General features: G+C 42.5%; 3 protein-coding genes across 3 annotated transcripts in view; 1 reads left to right on the forward strand and 2 right to left on the reverse strand.

Moving 5' to 3' along the window:
* The window catches only part of LOC134852955 (voltage-gated hydrogen channel 1-like), a 376,534-nt gene that overhangs the window by 293,999 nt on the left and 69,456 nt on the right, over positions 1 to 13,079 (reverse strand). The gene's annotated exons all lie outside the window — the stretch shown is intronic.
* Positions 6,386 to 7,174, reverse strand: LOC134848767 (uncharacterized). The gene has a single exon (XM_063866312.1). It carries the CDS (start codon positions 7,172 to 7,174, stop codon positions 6,386 to 6,388), a length of 789 nt encoding a protein of 262 aa, XP_063722382.1.
* On the forward strand, positions 9,758 to 12,684 carry LOC134852109 (WD repeat-containing protein 44-like). Its single transcript, XM_063868430.1, has one exon. It carries the CDS (start codon positions 9,811 to 9,813, stop codon positions 12,496 to 12,498), a length of 2,688 nt encoding a protein of 895 aa, XP_063724500.1. The 5' UTR covers positions 9,758 to 9,810; the 3' UTR covers positions 12,499 to 12,684.

Consider the following 13,079-nt stretch of genomic DNA (forward strand, 5'->3'; position numbering starts at 1 on the left):
AATAAAGGACCCAGAGCTAATAATGCTCAACTTTAGGGGTCAGTTGCAATGCAGGATGGGGGGAACAAGAAGGTCCCATCGAAGTCTATCCAAAAATCTGGAATTTGAATCCAGTAGCAAGAGACACGAGTGAAGTCTTGAGAATCCCGGCGTGGACGAAGAGCTTCGAGTTCGCAAAGAGGGAGCTAGAAACAAAACTCGAGTTGGACGTGTTACCCGCCGCGATTCCCGAGTTCCCGACAGTGAGGCGGATGACGTTGGGAATGAATAGCCCTTTGGTAGTCCCTCCCTACATGCGAGAGCAACGGTGGAGCAGCAGCAGAAGATGTTCACGGACAGCTGGGACCCCTTGTTCATCGGGTATTCGGCAGCAGTATATTTCCCCACCTGTGAAATCTAAATAAATTCGTGGACTACGCAAGCAAAGAAGATGCGGGGATCAATGCCTCCAAAGTATGAGGTTCGAGAAGTTCTGAAGACGCTTGAGAAGGCAGGATTTGAGAGTAAGTTGACCATCTATGACGACGGAAGGATGGTTGTGGAGGAAGTTCACTTAGTTCTGAAAGATGATATGAAGTTCAGCACGAGAAGACATCTGGCACCCTATGGATTGCAAGAAGTGGAGTTGCAGCAGGACGGACGGAAGTTGGATGAAACAGGAGTTTTGTACGTACCCCTCACTGAATATAAGGTAGCGGATCTGACGACACCTTCATCCCTATCAGTGGGAACCCCAGAAGACAAGAGAAGCCTTCCCGTGGAGAACAAATTCACGGACGCCCTAGACAGGGACCAAGCCGAGTCAGGAGAGGGAGAAAGCATGGACGAAACCGTCAGCGAGGTTGGAGAAGAAATGGAGGTGGTGACTACGCCCGACGAAGGGGCAACGGATAGGGATTTCAGTCCCGGCACCACGCGTGAGTTATTGCAAGACTAAAAGATGACTGGCAAACACGGCCACTCCACCTTTGGGGTCACCCCGAAAGAATCTTGAGCTGCCTCTGGCTAGTGAACCCTCCAACATGCGAATGGTGCTCTGGACCATTGAAGTAAGGTAGAAAAACACCTTTGAGGGCAACAAAAGGATGTTTCTGAGCACGCTAGATGAAAAGTCGTGGCAAGGTTTCTTGAGCGAGTTCAACCAGAGAGTGGAGAACAAGGCTAATGTGGATGAATTCAAGGAAGAGTTGTGGGACACAGTGGTGAAGTTTGGAGAACCTGTCCTGATAGACACTGGACTGGACGAGAAAGTGAGGAAAGAGCAGCTTGAGAAGATGATTAGCCTAAGGAAGCAGAAGTAGAATACCGGGGCTAACCCATGTAAAGATAGCTCTACTCTGAAAAAAAACTGATGGTGAAAAACTTAGTGTCGGAATGGATGATAAAACTAAAACTAGTAATATAGCTAAAGATATTAATATTCTTAAGGGGGAGGCAAGAGTCGGAGAGAGGGGATCTGGACGAAGAAGTCGAGTCGGTAATGGTAGTGACGACGACCCCGAGTAGAGGAGTAAGACCTAGGAAGAGGAAACGGGAAGCAAAAGAGGCAAGTCTTTCGGCGGAAGCAGTTTCAGAAAAGAATTTGAACGAGATGGCTCCCATGGATCTGGCGCGATGGAAGACAGAGGCATACAAGGGCGGCTCGACGGCCAGGAGGTTGGCTGAGGTGTTGGTCGAAGTGGAGGCCTCAAGGATTCCAGGGAAAGAGGAAGACTTCAAACCTCAGAAGGCGAATGCGAAAAGGAGGGTCCACCAGTGATTAAATATGGGAGGTGGATATCCGTAAAGAATAGATCTCGACACAACACGAGGATACTGGGAAGTAAAGGACAAGGGACCCTCTTGAGAGAAGTGCGACGAGGAACACCGCTCGCTTGATTGCGAAGTATCCCGGAAGCGCCGGAATTGGGCTACCAACAGAGGGCCGAAGTTAACAAGCTAGAGTTGGAGAGCCAGCTGGGCGAACTTGGGAAAACTTGCTTCTGGAATAATTTGAAGATGCGATGAGAGCACCCTCGTCGGCATCATCATTGATGGCGAATCCTTTTTTCAGGACAGCCGGAGAGTTGCTGTTTTCATGGAGCTTAGCGGGAGTGGCGTTGGAAGCGTTGACTTTGTACGACAAACTCAAAATGCGATGAGAGTTTGCGCGTGTACCAAATGTTGGCGCAACACATTGCTCGAGATAACTCGGGATTGAGTCTAGCGATGAGGAAAAATGCCACCTGTTTCTTGATATGGATCATGTCAGTGATGTCTGACACCGCCTTCAAGACGTGCCACCAGAGAGAGATAGGAAGCAAGACAATGGAAAGGCGAGTCTCCACCGTCATCCTGAATGTGTACCAGAGTAATGGGATTGCCAAGGGGGATGGCTCAAGGCAGTCTCTAGAGAATCATGGGAAGGCCCACAAAACGGGGAGAATATCAATATGTGTCTGGAGTGATGGGGATAGCTTACAACCCTTTCTTGGACTCGGAAGATGGAAACGCTTGCATGAATTTTGAAGTGGCGGAATTGTTAAAGTTCTGGACGGAGAAAATAGTCGAGATTGACCCGACGAAAAGGGAAAGACCGAGTCTAGGTCTGCTACTTGAGAAGATGCCGGAAATTATCAGCGTCCCGCGTTCGGACAAAAAGGTCGAACTACGACTGGGAAGCGGAAACGACGTGTTGTCTACAAATTTGGAGACCATTTGGAAGTTGCTGAGACCATTTTGGTGCCCACATCCCCACGCGAGCCTGATCGAAGAAGTTACGGAGCGGGTGAGATTATCGCCAACGAAGGATGAAGATTTGGGGAATTTGAATATAGTGCATAAATTGATCCTACCTCATCAAGGGGAATCAGAGGGAGCAACCATCAAGCTGGATAAGCTAGTAAAGAAGACCGAGCCTGGCAGTTGTCTGGACCTGGCATGTGGAGGAGGAGAGCATTCTTGTGATGGGCGGTCCTGTGTCAGAATACAATCCTTTCAGAGGGAGGATTTAGCCACATGGTGCGATGACATCTCGGAGAAGGAGAAGAGCGAGGTGCAGATAGTGGCTGAGAGTTACGCGAGCACTACTGTAAATATAGCGACGGCATTGGGATTCTTTTTAAGGATGTGCAGTTTACAATCTCTAGAGATGCCGTTACCATTTGGTGGAAGCGTTAAGTGTGGAGTCTTGGCCAGGAGTGTAGCAAATGATCAGGGGATGGAAGATCGGTCTTGAGGCGGAGATGGGATTTCCTGTGAGCGAGGCCTACAGTTTACAAACAAATGCGAAGTCTATGGTGGGATCAGTCATGGCCAACCTGTGCAGATGCCATAATCCATTACACATGGCGATGGTGGAAGCATTTAGTCAGTGGGTGCTAATCGACAACGCTTTTTTGGTGCCCAAGTGTGTACGATGGGCACGAATGTCGCACCACTCTCATAGCCTGGAGATCGAAGAGAAGACTTGAGTGAGATCTGGGGCGAAGAGCTCTGGAGTTTAGAAAAAGAAAACACGAGTGACTTTGAAAGGCAGAATACGATTGGGAAACCGATGAATAGTGCACCAACCATGGAAAAAAACGACGTGATGCATGAAAAGACGATGAAGTTTGAACCTCTGTTGGAAGCTTCAGGACAGCGGAGTCTCCGGAGCATCAAACTGACACACGGGGAATGCCCTTGCATTGTCTCGAGGGCACCAACAGTGTCGAGGGCACCAACAGTGGAGTCAATACATGCCATCGACTACAGCCGGAGGCTTGAGTTGTTTGAGACTGCGTGTAAAGTATTCGCTGTGCCCAAGGAGGTGAGGCACGTGTGGAGTCGCATAAGATTCTTTTCATGATTTCGAGCGACGCTGACGTTTTGGTTGTACACGGTGACGAAGAATCACATAAACAAGCATCAGAAAAAATATCGACAGTTCCTGTTCTAGATCGGGCCAGAGGCCTTCAAGAGACTCTTGCTAACTCATAGTAATGCGATAAGCACAGGTTGGAAAAGGGTTGGTAGAGTGTCTAGAAATAATACCAAGGTGAGAGAATCGATACTGGAGGAGGACCTGGCGAAGAACGTGAGCTTGAGTTTGTACAACTCCTTTTGCTTGAATAGGGAGTCTAAAGTGAAGGGTCTACCAAATCAGGCGAAAAGATTACAAGAGCAAAAGTAATGGATGCGAGCATACGATCAGCTGAAGGCATGGGAAGAGATCGTGATCAGTTACGATGATGAAGAAGAACTAGCGAGGCAAATTACGGTGTCGAATTTGTCAGGACCCAGTACCTCGAAGTGGCACGAACAGAACAGGGTGTTCAGGGGTTGGTTCTTGAGTCATGAGCAGGGGAAAGAGAAAGATGCTTGAGTGTGAACTCAGGTGAAATCTGAGGGCACGGAAAAGAAATTTTAATGAAAGAATTATTGTTATTAGTATAATATATCTACTAGATAAATCTAAACGCTGCATGACAATTTTCTGAATTGGCAAAATAAAAGAAATTTTAAAGATAGTTTACAAAGCGGAAATTTAGGGTGCAGGTGAATGCAGATTTCGATTGCTGTTTAGCGAAAATGTGACAACTTTGCATGGCTGTGAATTTTGGGGTGTAGATAAAGTTAAATCTGCTGCAAATTTCTGTTAATGACCACTGGTTTTGTATCTTGAGGCGCACTCAACATTCTGAGGGCTCACTGACAGACAACGACACGCAAAGAGGACATCAATTTTGAGTCCGGGGAGTATGTGCCAGTCAGTCTTAATTCGAAGTTCGACCTTGAGCAACGTTTAGTCTTGATTTTGGGAGTTGAAATGCAATTTTTCAAAAATTCGAATTGAGCTTGTCAGGCTCAAGTTTCTCGCCAAAACTGAAAATACGAGAAAATAATGAGAATCGAACTACAATCGCGGTTAAAGTAGTCCAAAAAATAGGAGCGTGAAATTGCAATTCGCAATTTCGCCAGATAAACCGAACGAGAGCGGACCAGAGTGAACCTTCGGTGGAAAGGTGGACAACTGAAGTTGCCCAATGGTCCAAATAGAAAACTTGTGTCTTGAGATAAAACTTATTCATTTCAAACTTCTAAGTTAGACTTGATTACCGGATTAATTCTAGAGTTGCTTATTAATTTAGTTACTCGATTCTAGAAGTCGTGTCGGTAGATACCCAATTTTAATGTCTTGAGTGTTTTACATTATTATGTAAAAAACACATCAAGTTAAAACGTTTTCATTGTAAACTGCAACATCATCAGTAACTAAAAAACAAAAAACATATATACATATGTACACATGATATTAGCGTACAAAATTAACAAAGTGGGAAAAAACTAAAAAGCAAACAAACCAACTACTATTGATAGAATTAAGACAGAGAAATCTGTGACAATAAAACTAAAACTAAAGTTTAATAGTTAGCTCTCTTTGTCGGTAATCCTCGTGCTGGTTGAGGCACGGCTTGGTTCTCTGTATGTACAATGCTTCCAAAGTCAGAAGTTTGTAGTTGTCCGTACATTTATCTAAAATTTTGAAGTCTAACTGCTGGTTTTTGTCTCCACATGACCTTGTGTGCATTCCAACTGGTGAATCCTTTTTTCTATGCTCAGCAAAACGGGTTTTGAAGTGTCGGATGGTCTTTCCGACGTAGCTGGATGAACACCCAGAACACGTCAATTGATAAATAACACCACTTTGGAGCTCGGAAGGGATAGAATTTTTCAAGGAAGGAAGTGCAGATTTAAGTTTTCGAGTTGTAAAATAAACAGAACTACCAGTAAATTTTTGAGTCTTCTAGCAAACGTATCAGATATATTGCCACGATACTGCATCACCAAGTTGTTGGACATTGTCGGCTTTTCCGGTTTTTTGCGGTCCTCCGACGTTGGGGTACCTTCAGTCGTCAAAATTTTTGTGATAGTATTGCGTATAATAGGTTGATAAAAGACTGGAGGATATTAATTTTGCTCGAAAAAAACACAAGCACGTTCGATAGCAGTATGAAAAGAACTCCAGTCAGACGTAGCATTAAAAATGCGATGTACAGTACCCTGAATGATGTTTTTCTTGAATCTTATCGGAGCTGTTGCCCGAAAATTGAGCAAAATACCTGTGTCAGTAGGTTTTAAATACCACTCAGTGTTAAGTCTCTTGTCTCGCAAAGTTACCAATATATCAAGAAACGGGATTTTCCGGTCATTTAACCTTTCGATGGTAAATTCAAGGTTAACATGTAAACTATTGACAAACGATAAAATACTCTCAATATTGGCATTTTTAGAGCTTCGTATAACATCATCGACATACCTACCGAAAATTTTGCAAGTCTCGATAGTTCTGTTATACTCCGTACAAGCAGAACAAAACCACTCAGAATTGGTAATTTCTGACACCGCGAACCCGATGCAAGCTTCATGCATGGCACCAGGTACAGCAGCCGTCACAAAAAACAGAGCTGCCCTCCCAAGTGACCAACTCAAGACACACCTTACAAATGTTGCTCTCCACAGTGCTAGGTGGTCTAGTGACTTCTAGGCGTATCTTTTCCTCAAATTTCTTCGGCCACAAGTTCGCCGGAAAAACTGCAAGACTAGAGCCCATGGCAACGCCGTCTTTCTGAAGAAACCACTGCCCACAAGCCATGAAATGAACTTCTGTGACCGCCAATTTCATAAGCTGAATGAACACGTCTTTCTCGAACTCAGGAACGCATTCAGAACTATACAAACATTCCACAGCATGAATGATGGCTTCCTGAACTGGAACGTTAGTATACAAGCTCTTCACGTCAAGGGAAAAAACGGTTTCATCTTCATCAATAGTGGAGCTGGCTAGCAGATCCTTCTTTGCCGGAGTACAAGTCTCGATATTCGCTCCAGGCACTTTGTCGAAGAAACGCGATAAAATTTTGTTCAGTTTGTGATAGCAGCTACCTGGTAAAGATAAAACGGGGCATAATGGCACATTGTCTTTGTGCAACTTAGCGAGACCATACAATCTAGCTGACTGAGAGCCAGTGGCACGCGTGGACTGATAAAACGCCTGCGAGATACTCCCATGTTCACAAAGAGTTTGCAGGGACTTGTTAAAACGTTCTTCAATTTTCAACAACAGGGGTTTACCTTTCACTGCTCTCAACGTCTGAAATTGATCACCAGACAACACCTCCAGAAGTTTTGTCTCGTACTGGTTTGATGTCATCAAGGCAAAACCAGACCCTTTGTCAAAAGGAACAGCTTTTATATCGTTTCTTTTCATGTAGTGATTCACTTTAGAGAGAGCACGATCAGGTCGTTGTTGTTTTGCTTTTTTGACATACCACTGTGCAAGCGCATTAACATCATTCAAACAATCATTAGAAGCATCGTTTTCTTTAAGTGTTCTCAACAAAGAATCAACATCAGCAAGAAAATGAAGCTCACGGAACTTGTCAAGAATTGGATGCTTAGGGCCTAGGGATAACAAGTCAGTAACCCAAGAAGGTGGACTAATACTATCGTCAAGAATCTTAACATATCTTTAACCGTCCTCAGTGGCTTACTTTGACGCTCAGATAAAATTTGAATCTTCATTTCGTGCGTGTGCTTCGTTTTACGAGTGACGTCTCTCATAAACTGACGAGTATAAAAAACAACACTATGTAAGAATAATACGCCACAAGCATCAGCAAGAAGACGCCTAATTTCATCTGTTTTTGTCGTAGAATTAAGTTTCGCCTTGTAAGATTCGTCTACTGTAGTCACACTTGAGGCTTAAGAAAAATAGGCCCTATAACCATTGGCTCAAGAGTCAGGGACACTATCTCTTGTGTTTTTCTACCTCAAATCAGTCGGAGCCAATTCGGTTCGCTTGTGACATGAGACTACGACTCGTTACAGCTTAAAGGCTACTACCAAAATATCCCCCCACTCTAGAAAAAAGAACGTCCCCATACTTAGGTCTCTAGATACCCAAAATACATGAACGCCGTTAAAAACCGTGTCAGAACAATCCGTTAAGTTACTTTTTATCAGACAGTGGAACTTTGATCCATTTCAGATGGATCAACCTAAAACTCGCCTTACCTCAACATAACAATCATAAAACACACTCTAGAAATTTAAATTGAGTACTCACATCGTAGCACGCTCAAGAACTGGGAGTAATTAAGTCGGTAATCAATTCGAGATTTAAATAATGTAACTAAATGAGTTTAATGTTTATCAGTTTCAATAACAGGACCAAGTTTGAACTCTAGAGTATGGTTTCTAGTGAACCATTGGGACACTCAAGCTGTCCACCTTTCCATCGAAGTTTCACTCTAGTCCAGTTTGAATGATAATCCAGTCGAGTAATAATAGTCCAATTCTCGGGAATACGCTTCCTTCTGTTTCAGATAGGACAGCTCTACTCTAGTTTTATTGTGACGGAAATTGCGAATGGCAATTTCCTACTGCTTTGTCTGGCAACTTTCCCGCGATTGTTACTCGATCGTTCTTGTTTCTCTTTTTCGGTTTTCAGTTATCGCGAGAAAATCGTGCATGACAGGCTCCATTCGAATTTTTGAAAAATCAAATTTCACTCCAAAATTAAGCGTTCTTGTTTTTCTCAAGGTCAAACTTCCAAATATGACCGACTGGCACACCTCGTGTGCTTTGGATAACTCAGAGCGAAGTAACTTTCTACGGAAATTATGTACAGTCTTGTCATCAAAAACTCCATTTTCAGGTAACCGGAAGCTTAGAAACTTTAGTTTTAGTTTTATTGTCACAGATTTCTCTGTCTTAATTCTATCAATAGTATCAATACGGAAATTAAACTTTAGTTTTAGTTTTATTGTCACAGATTTCTCTGTCTTAATTCTATCAATAGTAGTTGGTTTGGTTGCTTTTTAGTTTTTTCCCACTTTGTTAATTTTGTACGCTAATATCATGTGTACATATGTATATATGTTTTTTGTCTTTAGTTACTGATGATGTTGCAGTTTGCAATGAAAACGTTTTAACGTTTACAAGGTTACATTATTATGTTGTGTTAGGGAGAGTTTAAGGTTGATCCATCTGAAATGGTTCAAAGGTCCACTGTCTAATAAAAAGTAACTGTATACGGAAGGGAGTGCGGCCAGTATTTAGACAGCCGCGTATTCATACTGGTCAGTATTTAGACAAATACTGTTTCAACCAATCAGAATCGAGAAAAAACATAAATAATCCAAAATAAATAATAATTATTTATTAATTTCTTCTTTGTCTCGATTCTGATTGGTTGAAACAGTATTTGTCTAAATACTGACCAGTATGAATACGCGGCTGTCTAAATACTGACATGTAACCATACGGAAGGTTCTGACCTTGTTTTTAACAGCGTTCGCGTGTTTAAGGTATTTTGAGACCTGAGCATGGGGACGTTCTTATTTCTAGAGTGGGGGGGGGGGGGTATTTTGGAAGTAGCCTTTGAGCCGTAACGCGGTTTGCAGTCTCATGTCGCAAGTGAACCGAATTGGCTCCGACCGCTTGAGGTAGAAAAACACAAGAGATAGTGTCCCTGACTCTTGAGACAATGGTTATAAGGCCTATTTTTCTTCAACCTCATATGTGACTTAAGAAGGCGACTGTTACACTGTTTACGATACGTTGAAATTCAACTGGTTCTCGGCAATACAGATGTAAGCTCCCCTAAGGAATTTTGTAATTGTTTTAGAGCATCTTTAATAAAGAAGATTCTGCGCTTCACGATAGAATTTTATAACGCTCCGTACGCCATGAAATGAGACTTGTTCTTAAACGTAAGAGCTCTATTTTATTTTTCAGATAGATGGCGATAGAGAAATTTTAAAACGGTTCTAGGCTTTAATCAAGATGTCTGTATCATCAACCAGTGTATGTGACGATGATGATGATCAAGATAATCTCGAAAAATTTTTCGACGCAGCCGATGGGTTTGATATTACCGGTGAAATGGATCTGCCTCAAAAAGAGTCTCCTTTTAGGCCTGATACGAGTACTTTAAAAGCTAATGACGAGTTCTCAACATGTCGCGGGGACACCTTAAAAAGCTTAGCTGACCAGAATTTTGCATTGAATTCTCAGGCAGTTCAAATTTACGATGATATGAGTTTAAACGATAAAAATTCGGACATAGTGGACGATTCTTTGAGCTCTGGAAACAGGGATCAAGATGATTACGAACATTATAGAAGCAATGAATCCTTGAATGACGCCGACTTCTCGCCAGTGTCACAAAATGTGCAATTACCACATATAGGGTACTCGACTGTCTCAGATAACGAACCCGAAATTGCTCCTCGGATTTCTTTAACTCGGTCCACTGAAACGGATAGCGATGGTAGAACTGATAATTCGACCTCGTCGGGAGCCAAGCTTCACGTTTATGAAAAGAAATGGAAACGCAAGGAACATCTCAGTTTGGACAACTTAAATTCGGGATTGACTTCCGATAGCGGGACGTCATTTACACCATCGTCAGATTTTCCGGAATACCTTTCAGTGCCTAAGTCGGAAAAGAAAACAAGCTCGATGCCTCCAGCTCACAGAGCTCATAGTCCTTGCGAGTTTTACAAAACGTTAGACAGAAATTACGCTCCCACAGAAGACTCAGCGTCTGACTATAGCGAAAGTACGAATACAACTCAAGAAACCAGAAGCTCGCGAATGTTCGGAATCCGAGAGACACCACGGAAACTTTTAACGAAGTTCAAGAAAACAAGGTCGAAGAAGGAACCGCGCGCTAAAAATGAGAACGCACTGGTTACTTCTGGAACTGATACAGATACGAAACCATCTGCCGTGAACGCGGAAGATTTTCACTCATCTCTATATCAACATATCCCAAGTTACGCTTCAGATAATTATCCCGAAGACAGGGAACAGAACTTCAGTAAGAGCACTACTATTGTTCAAACCATTGAATCACATCAACACAACCTCGCAATTTGGTGTCTGAAGTTTTCAAACTGTGGGAAATATTTAGCAGCTGCTGGACAAGATAAAGCGATTAGGGTATGGGTCCTCCGATGTGAGTTTGAAAATCTAAATCTGGTAAGCGCGAGTTCTACTAGAGCTTCAGTGGCAAATCCAGGAACCATGTCGTATGCGTCCCAAAAGTCACTAGAAGGCAGCTTGAAGTCTAATAGCTTGAAAAGTGAGGACTCAAATACAGACACTTCGTTTCACACATCACCGTTTCTTCCCGAGCCTTACAGAACATTCTCGAAACATTCTTCTGACGTCATGGATATTGCCTGGTCTACTCAAAATTCTTCATATCTGATTTCTGCGTCGATGGATAAAAACGTCCGACTGTGGCATATCCATATGAATAAATGTTTAGGCGCTTTTGATCATCAAAACATAGTGACATGTGTGTCCTTTCCGCCGAAAGATCTGAAAGTAAATATATTTTTGAGCGGTGCCATGGATGGTAAAGTTAGAATTTGGTCTATCACCGAGAAAAAAGTGCTCAGTTTTTACGAGGCGACGGGAGGCAAAAAACAACCAATAACTTCAATGTGCTATAACAATAATGGTGACTATATACTTATCGGAACTTTAAATGGTCAGGTTCTGAAACTAGATGCAGTTCAACTTCGTTTGCTGTCCGAAACAAGAATTTTGAATTCGAAGGGAAAATTGAGGCGTTCCAACATAAAGATAGTGAGTATTCAAGAAAGTCCAAGGAACCCAGAAACATTTTTGATTTCTTCAAGTGATTGTCGGATCCGACTATACGAGGCGTCAAACGTTTCTTCTCACGGATTTCTGGCGAACTCAGACAAAGTAGCCGGGCAAATTAGTAATGCCGGAGCGTTATTTCTCCGACAAAAAGCCAAATACAAAGGCCATTCCAACAAAAACAGTCCTATTCGAACGGGTTTTTCGAGACTTGGAAATTTTATTATCAGTGGATCAGAGTGTAAAGGAATTTTTATTTGGCATACTGAACCGCTGGATGGAAAATCAAAAAATACAATATTTGAGTGCATTCAATCACACGAGGTTTCAGTAACTGCTGCTACATTCAGTCCAACCGTAGAAGCCATTGACTGTCTGGACAGATGTCAAAGGAGGGTTCAAGAGCAACAGTTGAAGGCTTTGGCGGCACAAAATGCAGCTTCTAAGAGCTTGTCGACCCAAACTGTTACCAATATACATAGAGACAGATCTTGTTCTCCGGTTCAGAAGAAATCAGCGACCCTTCAGTATGAGGTATCCGAGGGGCGTTTGTCATCCAGAGGAGCTTCGAAGGAATCAGAACTGTTCGATTCAGGGTTCCACCACGTATCAGCTGACGAAACTGCCACTTGCGGAGCATCGCTTCCTGTAACATCCAACTTCCACGATGACCTTAATATGGGGCCTATAAGCATGACACTTCACAGCTCGATAGGAATAGTAGATAGCAATGAGTGGGCTGCGGTTAAAGGACGTTCTGGTGTCTCGTCACGATTCACAGTTGGAGATTTGAAAGTGGGAGAGGTGTTTGCTTCTGCTGACTACACGGGCAAAATCAATATTTACTTCGCCTGAAATTATAAAACCCTGAAAATCTTCAACATATATGAGCCAGATTATTATCTCTAAAATGACTGGTCTTAGTATAAATTGTAAATTCTTATTTTTGATTGGAAATTCCCTGCAGATTAATGTTATATTTAGAGCTTTGCATCTATAATGATAATTAGCTGTTTCAAGTAATTCAAATCTATTTTTCAATTCTGGCAAGGTGTTGATCAAACAAAGTGTAGGCTCCTAAAAGTAAAGCTTTTAGTGATTACTATTGACGGATGGATTGTTCGCTGTGTAAGGGTATTATTGTTGGAAAGATCCAACTTGAAGTTTTATGCTTTACTATATTTAAATGCGCATGACACGTATCTTGCCATGTTTAAGCGTTTCTGTGCAACAGTTAAGGGCATAAAGTATCTATGCGTGGTTAAGCTAGATCGTCTATTGCAACGCTTAAGATATATTTTTTTCGATTTTCCGGTTTGAATCTAGTGTTTATTCCTCCGACTTAATTTTTCGGAAAACTCAATTTGCGAAAGTTGAATTTCGCAAGGCGGTATTTGGCGGCTGTCAGAGTACTCTCAAGGATTGCGAATCTTGTA

The sequence above is a fragment of the Symsagittifera roscoffensis genome, chromosome 1 (genome assembly GCF_963678635.1).
Source record: "Symsagittifera roscoffensis chromosome 1, txSymRosc1.1, whole genome shotgun sequence".
NCBI classification, from domain to species: domain Eukaryota; kingdom Metazoa; phylum Xenacoelomorpha; order Acoela; family Convolutidae; genus Symsagittifera; species Symsagittifera roscoffensis.

What these genes read in the sequence shown, in the direction of transcription:
- LOC134852109 (XM_063868430.1), top strand. Translation starts at nt 9,811, where the DNA reads ATGTCTGTATCATCAACCAGTGTATGTGACGATGATGATGATCAAGAT.
- LOC134848767 (XM_063866312.1), bottom strand. Translation starts at nt 7,174, where the DNA reads ATGACATCAAACCAGTACGAGACAAAACTTCTGGAGGTGTTGTCTGGT.